The 16,682-nt window shown below is 33.7% G+C and overlaps 1 protein-coding gene across 5 annotated transcripts in view; it reads left to right on the top strand.

Annotated features, from left to right (window-relative positions):
* PDS5B (PDS5 cohesin associated factor B) overlaps positions 1-16,682 on the top strand; it is a 197,939-nt gene that overhangs the window by 105,726 nt on the left and 75,531 nt on the right. For all 5 annotated transcript variants that reach the window (XM_027116533.1, XM_027116536.1, XM_027116535.1 and 2 more), the window contains exons 12-17: positions 1,283-1,434; positions 2,690-2,803; positions 8,818-8,899; positions 12,218-12,266; positions 14,540-14,679; positions 16,227-16,342. In XM_027116533.1, the coding sequence (XP_026972334.1) occupies positions 1,283-1,434; positions 2,690-2,803; positions 8,818-8,899; positions 12,218-12,266; positions 14,540-14,679; positions 16,227-16,342 (653 nt within the window). The remainder of the gene's footprint in view (positions 1-1,282; positions 1,435-2,689; positions 2,804-8,817; positions 8,900-12,217; positions 12,267-14,539; positions 14,680-16,226; positions 16,343-16,682) is intronic.

The raw sequence follows: 16,682 nt of genomic DNA, 5'->3' as shown, positions 1-16,682 counted from the left end.
TTTTCCCTCCAAATCTATAGGTATTCAGAGCAACTTATTTTAGTTGATAAATTTAGACTTGTTGTTATTGAATATTTCAGTACGGTATTAAACAATGAAAAGGCCAAAAGCTGTAAAGAAGGAAAAGGAGGTTTGCATCATGGTAGGATAACAGCCTTCTAAGTGTTCAAGTAAACTTTTTCATAGTTAAACTTAGAATTTAAGCTAAGTATTTGTGTATTATTGGGATCATAATTCATGTATGTTTTTGATCATCATGGTGTGTTCATCATAGGACTGCTTGGTTCATTCATATAAATATTAATTGAGTACCAAAAAATAATTAAATATATTTATGTTACTGGCAGTATTAGAATATGCTCTATCTATATCTTTAAATTTTCCCTAAAGTAGCACTTTCGGGAATTAGAGATAAGATAGGGAATTGGAGATAAAGTTTTTACAAACATATTGAATTTTTATTTTATGAGTAAAGCTTTTGAAGTCTTTTATTTCAATATGTATGCAGTGGATGGATGAAATAAGGACTATTATTTACTGTAATTAATTGAAAGAGAAACCAAGAGAAAAATGTTGCTGTGAGTGACAGACTGCAAAGGAAAAATTAATAATCTTCGCAGATTCATGAAGTTCTTAATATTACTTACACCCTACTGATTATAGTGCTGTGTTTATGTAAAATTTAAGATTAAACTCATACCAAGATAATTAATGTTAGGTATACTATAACAGATATGTATTTATTTTAGAAAATAGTTGAATACCTTTATACCTGAACGTCTTTGCCAGATATACAAAATGAACCACTGATGTGTCTTTGCATTCAGCATCTGATAAAGCCATTGTCATGTATACCTTTAATACACGTATGCTTAATATAGACCATAATTTGGAAAAAACTCTATAAGGAATAGCTCACAGTTTATCCACTTAACTGTCTTTGCCTTTTACAATTTGGTAGCATGCTTTCCCTCACTCATTCTAAGTGACATTAAGTAGATTGTGATTGAGTTTTGTTTTTTAGGGATTGGTAATGGGTATAAGATATCAAAGCATTAAAATTCTTTATACACGTTAATAGATGTCTGTGCTTGACATAGTAGATATATTAAAATGATAGTTGTGTTTTTTCATACAGTCATTACAGATTGACATCCAGGAACTGAGGTATGATGAAAATAAATTGTATAAAGTAAATTAAAAAACTGGGAAACTAGACTTTACTGAATTAATATAACGGAGGCATTTTTAAATTACGAGAAAAATTTTTGTTTTTTTTAAGTGGAGAGTGCGCAAAGAAGCCATGATGGGACTTGCCCAGATCTATAAGAAATATGCTTTACAATCAGCAGCTGGGAAAGATGCTGCAAAACAGATTTCATGGATCAAAGACAAATTGCTACATATATATTATCAAAATAGTATTGATGATAGGTAAGTTAAAGACACCACATGTAAAATGTTTAGTGCTTTTGGTATTATATAACTGTTGTTGAGCTGTTGTTTTAGGCTAACTATTTTCTTTATAACTTTAAACTCCCTCCTCAGTTTTTACTGCAAATTAAAGGTAGTGAGTGACTAGTTGCTTTCCCACCAAAGCCATAAATGAAGTAGTAATGTACATATAACTTTAGGGATGGATACGTCTTTTATGGTCATCTTCGTATACTGTGTTTTAACAGAGTAATATTTGAAAGTAGGAGTGTATGTAATTATTTAAATTTTGTTTCATAGATAATTGTGTTATAAGGATTCACATTCATTTTTTCAAATAAAATTAAAATAAGTATACAACCTTTGGATTTAGACATTTTAAATACAAACAATTCCTACTCAAGGCTAAAAAAACTAGTTTATAAATTTATATAAAAACACATTATCTGAATATAATCTTTGTATTTTTCTATTCCAGTGTGTAAGGTTAGATCTTATATGGAACCTAGCGATTTAGTAGTTAGTAGAACTGTAAATTCTGCTTGCAGTCTGCATTGATTTGATGAATTTTTAGTGGGGTCCAAATGATCTTGCTTATTAACAGGTGAGAATGAGAAAATTAAGAACCAGTAGGACATCTTACAATTTTAAGAGGTATGGGAAGCAGAAACTGAGTATCTTAGGTTGATATTATCTAAGAGACTTTATAGTTATTATTTTTAGAAAATTGACGTTTTTAAGCTTTTTGAGCGTGTGGCATCAATGCACAGAGATTTGCATTATGGTTTCATAGCCCACCCCCCACCATTTAATTTTTCTTTTCTCCTTTTTTTCTTTTTTTTACTTTTATCTAGGTCTCTTTTCATGATGATCACTACAAAAAGTCAAGAATCTTAAACATTTCTTTATGGTTAACTTATAGATGTTTAGAATTTGTCACTTGGAAGGTTCTGGTGTAGTTTTTTCACCCTTTATTATTTAGCCAATGAAATTGAGTCCCTGGTATATAACTTGCCCAAGGTCATGCAGAAGTAGTTAATCTTAGTTAGGTATAGGACTGTTTCCAGTACATCCAGCTAAAATTTTTTCTTTGGCTCTTCTTCTTATAGAAAGAAATCTTTGATTTGGAAATCTCATCTCTACTCAGAAAGAAGAAGCTCTTTTATATGTGTTCTTTATGTGTTTTGGAAATTTACATACATATTTAATACGTACATTTAAAGAAATTAATATAGTACTTTATGTTTTTTCGTAGATTGCTTGTTGAACGGATCTTTGCTCAATACATGGTCCCCCACAATTTGGAAACTACAGAACGGATGAAATGCTTATATTATTTGTATGCCACACTGGATTTAAATGCTGTGAAGTATGTTTCAAATGTTAAACTCTGTTCTTTCCGTCTTTTGCAGTATGTTGGATTTTATGGAAAAGAAAACAACTGTATTTTTAAATGTCAACAATTTATGTAGTGCAAACATTGTTTAAATGGTCAGACACAATAAAATACTTGGATAGGATATTTTTTCAGAAAGTACTGCTATTAACATGAGATTAACAAGGATTTTTGTAACTAATTAAAAAACAGAGCTGATTGACATGGAATCTTTCAGGATTTAGTTTTTCTCTCTCCAGATTTTCATATTGTTGTCTCAAGAAATGCTGATGTACCTTTTGTTTTTGTTTGTATTCCTTAAGGCATTAGAAAGGTCCATATTGTGAAATTAGTACTTTCTTATTTTCACCTGATACTGATTTGAATTACAGAGTAGGGCAGTAGGATACATATTTTTGTGCTGCATAGCCTCAACATGGTGTTATAGTTTGATATAAAGGTAAGCACAAATACATTTTTATGACCATGTTTCATTCAAAAAGTGCTTTTGTATGGCTTTGTAGGGAATTGGCATTTTGGACATGGGAGAGGCATTGCTAATTGAATCGTACTGAGGCTTAGGAAATTGAGGCCTAGAGATGGATATGCTCTAGGTTTCAGAAAGTTTAGATCATCAGTATTCCAGTGAATGTGTAACTTAATCCCCAGCTAATGGGGATTAAATATTCAGAAATTAGAAGTATACGGAGCTGTATATAATTTTCATTCCTACCACAGCTTAATGGGACTTTTAACTGCACTTCCCACATGGAAATTATTATGTATGCTATTTATATCTTTCATAGGAATGTTGAGAAAAAGGGTTGTAGGGGGAGAAATGTACATTTCTTGATACCCACTGTACTTCAGGCACAGGAATATGTGTTAACTGTGGCTGCTTTTCTGCTACAATTGGCAGAGTTGAGTAGTTTCAACAGGGACCTTATGACCCACAAAGCTTATAATATTTACTTTCTGGCCTTTTATAGGAAAAGCTTGGAAACTCCCAGTATAAATGATTTTTTTTTCTGTTTTACACATGATGAGCTGAATCCCACAGAGATCAATGAACTTGCACAAAATTACACAAGTAATAAGAGACAAAGCCAGAATTTTTTTTTTTTTTTGCGGTACGTGGGCCTCTCACTGCTGTGGCCTCTCCCGTTGCGGAGCACAGGCTCCGGACGCGCAGGCTCAGCGGCCATGGCTCATGGGCCCAGCCGCTCCGCAGCATGTGGGATCTTCCCGGACTGAGGGCACGAACCCGTGTCCCCTGCATCGGCAGGCGGACCCTCAACCACTGCGCCACCAGGGAAGCCCCAAAGCCAGAATTTGAACTCAGTTCTTCCTGGTTCCAAAGCTCATTCTTTTTCCACTGCGTATAGTAAAATATGTTACCTCTATAATTAATTGTAAAACATAAAATTTTCATATGCTAGCATCTGTGGAATTGTAATGCATCCTTTTCTTCATGGTGCAGTTGATGGCCTCTTAGAATGGATGAGATAGGATATGTATATATCCCATTTGAAACAACCTATTTAAATCACACCCAATCTGGACTCCTTGACTCAGTTCAACTGTCATTCAGGAGTAAAAATGAATTAAAGACACTTGCAAGCAAAAAATGAGAGTTCACCACTCATAAATCCTACTTGAAAAAATTACTAAAGAATAAAAAAGGAAATTGAATCCAGAAGGAAGGAATAGGATAAAGTTTTCTTTACAAGGGGTTGGGGTCTGGATTAAAAAGTAGGTTATCATCTAGGCTGATATTGTGCCAGTGTACACCACTGCAATGATATGTGAACTCTTTTGAGAGTCCCTGGGATACCCTGCCCCATGCCAGGGTAGACCCTGTCAGATAACAACATGTTAAGATGGCAGGTAAAGTGTTCTAATGTTCTTTTGTCATATAAGAGTGAGGACAGACATGTTGATTAATTAGACCATGAATCAAGTGTGCATATTAAAACTTTGAGTCACCCCTAAAAAAATAGAATTCGAATGTATAACTTCTAAACCCATAGGAGCAAAAAATTAATGAAAACCTTAATACCAGAAGTGGAAAAGAAAATAAAAAATAATTGAAAATAGAATACACAAAACATAAATAGCAGTTTCAAAACTAAATATTTTTATCAGATATCATTCATCACTTAAATGACAAGTCCATTTGATTGAATTAAAAAGAAAAAATGGTGACATAGGAGATATACTGGAAGATAATGTCATGGAAAAGCTGAAAGTAATTTCCAATCTGTGGATCAATTGATTCTACAGAAATGGTTGGTGAGTGAATGAGTATTTATCTCTTTTAAGTTAAAATACTTAAAAGAGAGAGAGAGAGAGAGAATGTTTTTAAAATTACTTTTTATTTTAATCAACTTCTTGGAATTAAGTGACCAACTATACACCTAGTGCTTCTTAACATTTTATTACTTACACTTTAACTTCACATTTATCTGTGATTATTTTCTCCAAAAGTCTTTACACTTATTATCATGAAGTATTTAATGCACACAAATCATGAGTTTTGAAGCATAGTAATAAAATAAAACTATGTATGAACTTGTGAACACTTCTCTCTTTCATCCTCCTATCTTCCTCCCAGAGGAAACCACTAGCTTTAATTTTGTGTTTCTCATTTCCTTTTAAAAAAGTTTTATCATATGTATGTATGTATCCCTTAATAATATATTTTTCATTTTTGCTTGTTTTTGAACTTTATGAAAACGGAATAATTGTGGGTATACTCTTCTGTGACTTGTTTTTTCACGCCACTCTATTACGTTCCTAAGCTTCATCTACTCTATATGTATAGCTTGTGGGTCATTCATTTTCACTGTGGTACTGAATTACTTTGTCATTAAACCACAGTTTTATTCCATCATCTTGGCATTGCAAATCTGAGTCAGTGCAAAGAATGGACATTTGTGTCTTTCCATTTTTTTAATAATACAAATAGTACTACTGTGAACATTTTTCAATTTAGTATACACATGCAAGGGTTTCTCTAACGTATGGTTATGAATGGTTCTCAAATTTGGCTGCACATTGGAATCACGTGGAGAGGTTTAAAAAATACTGACACATGAATCTCATCCTCAGATCGTCATTTAATTTTGTCTGGAGTGTAGTGTGGGCATTGGGGTTTTTAGGAAAGCGTTTCTGGAGATTGTAATGGGTAACCAGGGTTTAGGATCACTGGTATACAGCTATGACTGGAATTGCTGAGGATGCACATTTTCAGCATTATAAACTAGTCAAATTATTTCCCAATATGATTATACTAATTTATACTCTTACTCCAAAACATTATCAGGCATCTTATTTTTTGCCAATCTTTTGGGGGTCACATTTTTTCTCATTTTTTTCATTGGCCTGAATACTAATAATATTGATGTTTTACTTAATGTTTCTAATTTCACCACAGTCCTCTGTATATAATACTCTGTATCATAACACCTGTCCTACTTCATTCATTTACCTTACCATTCTAGCCCAGAAAGTCATTTGAATTTTTGTGACCTCTAATTAGTTTGAAAAGTATTTTAAAATAGCTGCTTAGGGGGCTTCCCTGGTGGCGCAGTGGTTGAGAGTCCGCCTGCCGATGCAGGGGACACGGGTTCGTGCCCCAGTCCAGGAAGATCCCACATGCCGCAGAGCGGCTAGGCTCGTGAGCCATGGCCGCTGAGCCTGCGCGTCCAGAGCCTGTGCTCCGCAATGGGAGAGGCCACAACGGTGAGAGGCCCGCGTACAGCAAAAAAAAAAAAAAAATAGCTGCTTGGCAGGCGGGTTCCTGCTAAGAACTTGTTTGGTAAGGATTTTTCTTATTTACTGAAAGAGCCATATATTTTATTCTATATCTGTGTTCTTTTGGGGAAGACAAAATACTTCCTATATTTTAGACTTTTTGATGTGTACCCACTTTTGGGTAAGTCCCTAGGTTAACTGTAAGTATACTGATTACTGGAAAGGAGAATAGAGGCAAGCTTGGGTACTGTCTGATCATGGTGTGTATTTCTACTTCCCCCAAGTTCCCCAGAACAACTGTCAGTGACAAGAGTAAGTGGTAGTATCAGGTGTCCTGGTTGTGATCTTCTCTTTCATTGATCAGGCTCTCATCTAGACAGTTTTGAACTGTGGAGTCTGATGGGTAATTTGCCAGTTGGGAGTAGAAGGTTGGAGGAGAGTTTCTCTTCAACATTTGGACAGGTTTCTGACTGCAGCCCAATGGTAGTCGTTTGTTTCTTTGAACTGACGCAAACCTGTGGTATGTTGGTGCAAACAAGAAGCCATAGTGAGGGAACTAGTTGTCTACTTAAAATGTCACTTAACAAATGGAAGAGTATCCAGGCTATATCCAGATTTTTCACGTTTATTTAGTGACAGAGCTGGAATTCAGGCTAATGTTAAATAAATGGATATTTGTCTTCCTACTGTAGTAATACTGCTTCTACTAGTACAACCTTTTTTCCTTAAGTACTGTTTAGAAAGGCAAAGCACAAGGACAAATTGTCTTTGCTGCTTAATATAATTTAATTGAAATGCTCAAGAGGATGCTCCCCCTGAATGTTATAATACAAATTCTTAGTCAGTGATGGTCACTTTTTGATTTAAGCTATAGCCATGATAGTTTATAATAAGCTTTAGAATTGCTTAAGATTTCATCTTTAAGTTAATAAATAAGATAATTTCTGCTTTATTTTTCTGCTTTAAGTGAAAGCAAGTTTCAAAATCCAGGGCTTTCAAAAGTTTTAAGTAGTGATAAAATGTATAGGTAAGGAGAGAATTCATTTGACTTTGGAGTTCACAAGTAATTTCACAGATGACTACTCTGTTTCTTTGAAAATTATTTACAGTCCTCTGGATAATGGTCATTTTTGTTTTAATGTTTACATTCTTAAAGTGTGCCAGTTAAACTTTGTGGAACTTTAGTAACTGGAAGACAGTAAAGTTTAGCTATTTCAAGATGAAAATGCCCCAGTACTGTTGTTTTGCCAGTACCATGTTGAAGGGACTACTATGAAGGAATTGTCCAAATTTAAGCTAATTTGTCTCCTTTAAAAAATGCAAAGATATTTTTAAAACATACTGCTGAGGAGGGTGAAAATATTAAACAATTGCCTTGTCTATCAAAAGAAAAAGTGTGTTTTTATATGGTTTTATATGCTTCTATATTAAATTACTCTTATGGCAGTGCTTCATATGTGTGATAATGGAGGTTAATAGAAGTATAGATAATTGAAAACAATGAGAAGTATTATTTGGTTTTGGAAAATTTCCTTTTTAAAATTTTAAATGTGAGTGGTTCTGATATTCTATAACTTAGTATTTAAATAACATTAACTGCTGTCTGATTTATGTATATTTTTTTGAGTACCTATATAATTTTTTTTAGATTTAAATTTCTGCCTGAGAACAATAGAAGTGTTATGGTGATCAAAATTTTTGCCATATAAAATGAATGTTCACTTATATACATATAATGTAATTTTTAAATATTATAAATAAAAGTATATAATATAATGTAAAATTATAATATTTTTGTTTCAGGAAAAAGTATCTCCATTCTCTCAGGGCTCAGTCTTTTCCGTTTGTGTCTTTCATTCCTTTTCATCCGGCCTGCTATTGAATACAAGACCTTACTCCATTAAATATTGCTTTATTTCTTAAGTTTGTAATCTCTGCAGTTCATTGCTATGCCCTTGCCTACAAACATATTCCAGTTAATGATAGATTTTCGCTATTTTTATACAAAAGAAAAAACAACCACCACTAATCCCTTTCTTTTGATATAGCCATCTCTTCAAATGTTATTATCTCTTATATTTGACTTCTCTCTTTCTCTTCATGTATCATCGGTTGCTTAGTCCTGTAAATTTTACCCTTCTCTGTCATCTCCATTTGTAATTTGAACTCTTAGAAAAAATTAACATGGTTGGGATATTCTGGAAGGATGTTTATCCTGTTTTGTTATTTAAATTTATGTATGTGTTTTTCAGAGCACTGAATGAAATGTGGAAATGTCAAAATCTGCTCCGACATCAAGTAAAGGATTTGCTTGACTTAATTAAGCAACCCAAAGTAAGTTATCAACATTTTTGCTATGTGTTGAACAGCTATTTCTGTGTGGAACACTTCTGACTCTAGAACCTATGATCTCTAACTTAGAACACTGAAATTTTTAAGAAACTTATTGCTTAGAAAAATTTAAATTTACTATATCTGCAAAAGGTGATACCCAACAGGTGCTTCTGTGTACACAGAATGAAGCCTTTTTTGGTAGCTTTAAAATTAAAAAAATAAAACCAAAACAATAACTCAGCATTATTGAAAGCATAGAAAACAGTAAAATTACACTTAATGTTGCTATACTGAAATGCTCCCATCATCTTTATATAGTCTTGTGGTTATAGAAAGTTTTAATATCATGTAATTATAGTTTAGTATCATGATATTTTTACTTATAATTAATATGGTAATTTTAATGTATTACCTGGTCTTCATAATTATAATTTAATGGTGGTTATTCATCCAGTTGATGTTGTTTGAGAATGTTGTATGTAGGCCTATAAAAAGTATAATTCATCTAAAAATCAGTGTGCCTGGTCATTTTAAATTGCATCCAGGGAAAACAGTGTAGTGTTATTTTTTGTTTCTTTTTCAAGCACAGTGGACCACCCCCCCCCCCCACCCCCCCCGACATACACCTCATGTTCATAGGACAGAGGTCAACAGAATGGAGTTGTTTCATCTAAGGGGAGAAAATTTCCAGTTTTCCTAGGTGTAAATCTTGCCGTTTGCCCTAAAAATCAGTAAGCTAACAGTAGTTGTTTGAGTGGTTTTTAGTGACCTCACTTTTTTCTTAACCTCTAAATCACTAGTAATAAGGCATTTCATACCACTTGTTTGCCTGATTGAAGCTTACAACTGAGTAGTTTTTTTGTTTTATAGGCTAACAATGACCTCTTTGTTTATGGTTTATTGAACATAATTTAACCTTCTGTGATTCCTGAGTATATTGAACCTGCTAGAAGAAGTTCTTCCTTATAGTCAATGACTTAAAACTAGTTTTAGAGATTCTGCTATTTCAGTACGTTCTGTGCAAAGGAGGAAAATTGGAAAATCCCAGTTAAGTTAGTGTGTTTCAACCAAATAAACGTGTGTTAGTCAGTGTTATAATGCAGTGTTGATGTGTTTCAGATAATAAGCTCTGGTTAAAGTGCCCTTTTTTGCCACCTAGAGACTTGTTAATTTACTTCCTTTAGGTAAAGTTGCAAGAATGTTCTTATTTGCATGTGTATAAAATTATTCCTGATTTTAGGCATTATTGAAGTCATTAGCAGCCGAATAGCATAAGTGTGTAGATCATATGTTGAACAGTGTGATGTAGGAGACGGTAACCAAAAATAACTTTGTTTTTGATTCTCACTGTCCCTTTAAATTTTATTTAGTGGGGGCTTCTGTCCTTTGCCTGTTCATAAAAACTTGGGAGGGTCTCATGACATTCCTGTTCAGTCTACATGAAATAAAATACAATCTCAATTCAGTTACAATGTTTTATTCCCTTCCACTTTGTGGTATTTTCCTTTAAATTATCTTAAAATAATTAACAAGTTATCCAAATCAAAGAGGGAATTCTCATTCATGTGTGGTGGGGGATGAAGAAGAAACAGAATGGAGGAGGATAGTACTCTAAAGTGGAATTCTAGTGAAAGGAGAATTCATAGTCTCTTATTACTTAATATTCACTTTATACTGAGAATTGTAGTAGATATTATAAAGTTAGAAAAAAAATACAAAGCTGTGTTTAACTTTTGGCTGTTTATAATTCTGCCTATTTTACCAGGAAGACTCTTAGATATAATAATCAGTACATGTTTCATTGGCTTCCTCATTATTCCTTCTGATTAAGATAGTTTTTATTCTTTCTTAGTAATGTAGCCCTTCTACTTCATGTAACTAAATTGATTTGCTCAGTGTCACTCAAAGTGACTCTGTAGTTTGCAGTATTGTACTTTTTTTTTTTTTTTTGCGGTACGTGGGCCTCTCACTGTTGTGGCCTCTCCTGTTGCGGAGCACAGGCTCCGGACGCGCAGGCTCAGGGGCCATGGCCCATGGGCCAGCCGCTCCGCGGCATGTGGGATCTTCCTGGACCAGGGCACGAACCCGCGTCCCCTGCATCGGCAGGTGGACTCCCAACCACTGCGCCGCCACCAGGGAAGCCCTGCAGTATTGTACTTTGTTGGTGATGTTTCTTTTTCATGTGGATCAACTTCTAGTAAGGCCAGCACCACCTCTTTCCAAATTGAAAAACAATAGAAATCTTATGTTTCTAGTCAGATCTATTAAGTTCCAAATATTTGGGAATTAGCTCTTGTATGCTATTCTATTATTCTTTGTCTCTCCTTCCTTTTAGAAAGCTCCTTCTCAATAGGGACAGTTTATTTGTTTATTTTTTGATTTGTTGCTTTCACCCCAATGTTTCTCTAGCTCAGTATTTTATGCAGAGTTGCTCAGGGACTTTTTTTTTTAATAACACCTGATGGAATGAATAACTAGTATTCTTAGAAACATCTTTTATACATGTGACTTTACAGAGTGTATTACGTGCAGCACAATGTGATGAACACATTCATTCACTGAAATACTACCCTGATGCAACAAATAACTAGCACTCTTGGAAAATTTTTGTACCTGTCAGTGGCATCTTCATTGTCTTCATCCAGTGTCTTCCCAGTGGCTTCATGACTATGCCTTATAATCCTCAGGGTTAACGATTTTAGGAATACCTCGGTTCAATCAGAATTATATACTTAATTGTCAACTTTCTGTTTGAGATAGGCTAAAAATGTGAAAACCAACATTTCCAGATTAGTTTCCTTTTTTAAACTTAGTTGTCCTGTTCTTTGAGTACTTAAGAAAAACAAAATATCTCTGTGTCCCAAAAGGTTGATGTAGCAGTCATCTGTTTTTGTTTTGGAGGCTGACAAAACAGGACAAGGGAAGAGGCAACGACAGTGGAGTATGACTTCACTTCTACCTTTCATTCGGTTCATCTGGAGTTTAAACATGGCTAAAGAAGGAGCATATAGTGGTGGTCAGGGCGTGGGCCGAGAGCATGAATGGGTTAACTTAACTTTACTTACTTAACTTTCTGAAGAATACAGTGAAGATTATTGTTAGGAGTTTTTTTTTTTTTTTTTTGCTATTTACTAATTGTTTAAAATTAAAAGACTTTTTTAAAAGAGTAGTTTTGGGTTTACAGAAAAATGAGCAGAAAGTACAGAGTTTACATATACCCCTACCCTCTCCCCATTTCCCTTATTATTTACATCTTGTTTTAGTGTGGTATACTTGGTACAGGAGGTTCTAATTTTGCATTTTTTGTGTGATTTACAGACAGATGCCAGTGTCAAGGCCATATTTTCAAAAGTGATGGTTATTACAAGTAAGTTATTTCAAATATATGTAAACTTTAAGGTTTATTTGAAACATTTCTTTCGGATAATATAAAGTGTTTCTTGGAGTTCCATTTTAGGCTATGATAATATAGGAAAATATTAAAGTTTTTTGATTGATTTTTTTTTTTCCCCCAACACGCCCAGCTTTCCTTTTTTTCCCTGATTTTCATTTATTTTGCATACTACACAGGATTATTTTGTGTGTTGATACGAGCAAAAGCTGGGTTTTATTACATAAATTTATTTTTGAGAATACATTCAAATTACTGCGTAACCTTGCTGTTAAAAACTGCATGTGTGCTTTGGTATTGCTTGGTCTAATGTGAATCTATCTGAAGCTAATTTCATCCTGAGTCAAAATTTACAATGAAAGATATACCTAATAACTACAAGAGAGCTTCTTTGAAAAAAAAGTTAATTTGCTTTTTTACTTTCAGTGATTTTAAATAAAATGTTATTTAATTGCCTTTAACAGTAAATACTAAAGGATTGTGTAGCACATCTCCTTTGTTCAGGGCAGGGGTAGGAAAAAGTAGCGGTTTTTGTAGGTCATTTGCTTTTCCTCTCACCTCAGGGATCACTGTGTATAGCATATGGAGGGAGGGAAAATCAGGAACACCTGGAGGAATGCTTCTACTGAGCTTCCATGTGGTAGTAATGAAGAGTTCTTAGACGGATTTTTGAGATGTTAACAAATATTCCGAGATGTGTGTGGAAGTAATGCTAAGACACCAAAGAGAACAGTAACCTAATTCACTGGGTATTAGACTAAGTGATAGAAGTTTTAGCATGAGTAGAAATTTCCCAAAAAGACCAAAATGTCTTTTAGTCCTGAGTAGTTAAGCATAAATTAGTTTTCAGTCCCTTTGGATAACTTAAAGCAAGTGATTTTGTGCTATTGCTTTTTAACAACTATTTCTCTGGTTGTTTGGCTGCAGACACTGTCCCCTAAAGGAGATCGTCTCCTATATTCTTTCTTTTTTTAACCCCCTATCCATTTTCTTACAACAAGTACAGTATTTCCCAAATTCTGTTGTGAAGAATGCCAGTATCCTGCAGGTGTTAATAGTATCATCAGAAAAAAGAGTTCCATGGTCTAGTACGTTTGTAGAATCCTGAATTAAAGGGGTTTTCTGTTGTTGTTTTTCCCTTCCTCCCTGTCTCCATCTCTGTCCTTCCCTCCTCTCTCTCTCCCTCCCCCTCCCTCTATCCCCATTTCACTTTCTTTTTGTCTTGTTTCTTAAATGGTATGCTTTATTGTAGCCTTTAATATGATGCCTATATGTTACGGAGGGGCTGTAAAGTGACATTTTCCAAAACTGTTGACAAACAGTACAGTAGAATTTTTGTATTCTAGAAATATGGAAATGTCATACAGTCAAGTAGTTAGGAGGAAAATTTGTTCTTACTATATTCAGTCATCTAGCCAAGAGTTAAAATGGAATTTCAGAGTTGTATATGAACTTGAAGACTGCATTTACTGTATTCATATTTTAAGATTCAACACATTTCTACTACTTTTATTAGAGTCCATAGTTCTATATTATAATTTCTGTTATTAGAAGGATCCTACCTAGTCTTGTTCTCCCTCACAGTTGTGAGTAGCCAGAAAAAAAAGATTCTAGGATGAATATTTTATTAGCTTTCATAAGTGTTTTGATACATGATGTATTAGAAGAGTAGTATAAAACTCATCTATGATTCTGCAAGAACTCATCCTTTCTCATGTGATAATGGCCTACCCAGCAGTAACACCTGGAACGTGTTGCTCAGCATGGGTTGGTGCCAAGTAGCATGCGTGCGTGTGTGCATTATCTCTGGATGGTTTAACAGTAAACAGTGCAGTACAGGAAAATGGTTTCTTCTAGGTAAAACTGATTGATCTTCATCTCTTACTCTGAATTGCAAAAGAACAATGTATACAACAAGCTCAAGGGATAGTAATAAAATTGGTATTACTCAGGTAGACATGTAATGCCTTTAAGTATTATAAGGAGTTATTTAGAAATAGCCAGTTTGGTCTTTCTCTGTATAGGTGGTCCTTCACAATGATCTTATTTTATGTTTCTAGGAAACAGATTTTTATTTGTGAAAATTTATTATTGAAGGTGCTCTACAATTTTTATCACATTAAATTAAATGAATTTGTAAGTTAGGATTATTCATCAAAGTAATAAAAGGAATGAAAAATGTTGATCTCATTTATTATTTTGATAAATTTCTAAAATTGTATTTTAATTGAATTTTAATTTAATTTAAGGAAATTTGCCAGATCCTGGTAAGGCTCAGGATTTCATGAAGAAATTCACACAGGTGTTAGAAGATGATGAGAAAATAAGAAAACAGTTAGAAGTACTTGTTAGTCCAACATGCTCCTGCAAACAGGCTGAAGGTTGTGTGGTAAGGAGAGAAATTTAAAAAGAGCTCATGTTTGGAGAAACCTCCAAATCTTTTTCGTCCCCTTTTGTAATTTGTTACGTAAAATTTAGAAAATACCACAAAAATAACAATACAATTAAACTGTAATTCCTCTATAGAGACAGTGGTTAATATTATGGTGTATGTTTATATTATACATGTATCTTCGTACATTTTACTTTCTCGTTAATTAGTCTTTTGCAGTATTATATTTAGTAGCAACATAGCACACCATTGAATACGTGTACCGTAATTTATTGAACGGCCCACTTGTGTTACACATTTAAATTTTTTCCCAGTTTTTGATTAATGTAAAGAATACTTAATCTTTATAGCTAAGTAATTTTACACAGTCTTGATTTCATTTCTTTAGGATAAATTCATTATTGGCCAGTTATCACTGTTGGGAACAAGCAAAACTCAAACAAAAACATCATTATTTTGATAGGATTTGTAAAATTGGTTACTAGTCATCTGACCATTTTTTCTCATTCAGTATATTAGCTATTCTTATTTCTTTTGTAAATTGTGTGTTTTTTAGTCTTTGCCTATTTTTCTGGAATATTTATCTTTATCTCATTTGTTAGTATGTCATGGCACTGTATGTTAATTAAGCTGCAGATATAGTTTTCTATCTGTTGTAGTTTTCCCTTTTCATTTTGTTTATGATGTCCTTTACATACTATAGTTTTGTTATCTCGCTAAGTCTATCAGCAGTCTCCTCAAGGTTTTTGTCTTTGGAGTCCTGCTTATGAAATCCCATTCTGTTGCAGGTCAATGAAAATGTTTACTGATGTCAGTATTTTTTTTTTTTTAATATTTATTTATTTATTTATTTATTTACGTTGTGCTCAGTCTTAGTTGCAGCACGCGGGCTCCTTAGTTGCGGCTTGAAGGCTCCTTAGATGTGGCATGCGAACTTTTAGTTGCGGCATGCATGTAGGATCTAGTTCCCCGACCAGGGATTGAACCCGGGCCCCCTGCATTGGGAGCACGAAGTCTTAACCACTGTGCCACCAGGGAAGTCCCTGATGTCAGTATTTCTTAATCTGTTGCCCATGCATCGTCCTAAATTCTTTTTTAAAAAAGATGATTTTTGGCTCTACGCCAGGTTGACTAAATGAGAATCTTCACAATGAGACCCAGGAATCTGTAGTTTTAATGGGCTCCCCTAATAATTTTGCTTGTTGAAGTTTGTATATCCACTGACCCTTGGTTTTATTCTTTCGTATTTGTTTTCATCGTTTTGGAATATTTTTGGTGTAAGGTGTGAGATAGGGATATAACTCTGCTTTTATTCTAAATGTCTGTTCAGGTATTTCAATATAACAATATATTGAATAATCTACCTTTTTCCTACCTACTTGAAATATTACCTTTCTCCTATGCTAAATTCTTAGTCTATTCCTATTGATTTGTTTATTCCAGCACCAATACTATGTGGTTTTAATTATTATAGGTTCTTAACATTTTAATGTAATGAATTATTTAAAAATACTTTTTTAATATTTTAAAAATCTACATTACAGCGAGAAATAACTAAGAAGTTGGGCAACCCCAAACAGCCTACAAATCCTTTTCTGGAAATGATCAAGTTTCTCTTGGAGAGGATAGCACCTGTGCACATAGATACTGAATCTATCAGGTATTTGTATATTAAAATATTGAATTTTCATTACTATTAATTCATTCATGCTTTAGTAGTCAATCATTATTGGGTACCTGCGCTCATTATTGAGTAAGGCACTCATAGTATAGGTTTATGTATATACATAATGGCTATACCCTAATCTGTAGATATCTGTAAATAGATCTATTCATATATATGTATATGTTTGTATATATACATACACTCCTCTGTATATATATATGTATGTATTTAGTTTTTCTTGTTATATATTTTAATTTAGGTACTCTTTCAACTTGGATGAGAATTTGTCAATCCAAGCCTAGTTTTTGTCTGTTACTAGTATACTAGTTAGTTA

This window comes from Aethalodelphis obliquidens, unplaced genomic scaffold (genome assembly GCF_003676395.1).
Source record: "Aethalodelphis obliquidens isolate GAN/ISIS:26980383/991018 unplaced genomic scaffold, ASM367639v1 scaffold16, whole genome shotgun sequence".
Lineage (NCBI taxonomy): Eukaryota > Metazoa > Chordata > Mammalia > Artiodactyla > Delphinidae > Aethalodelphis > Aethalodelphis obliquidens.
The sequence above is the reverse complement of the archived record's forward strand: the minus strand, read 5'-3'. Positions and strand labels throughout refer to the sequence as shown.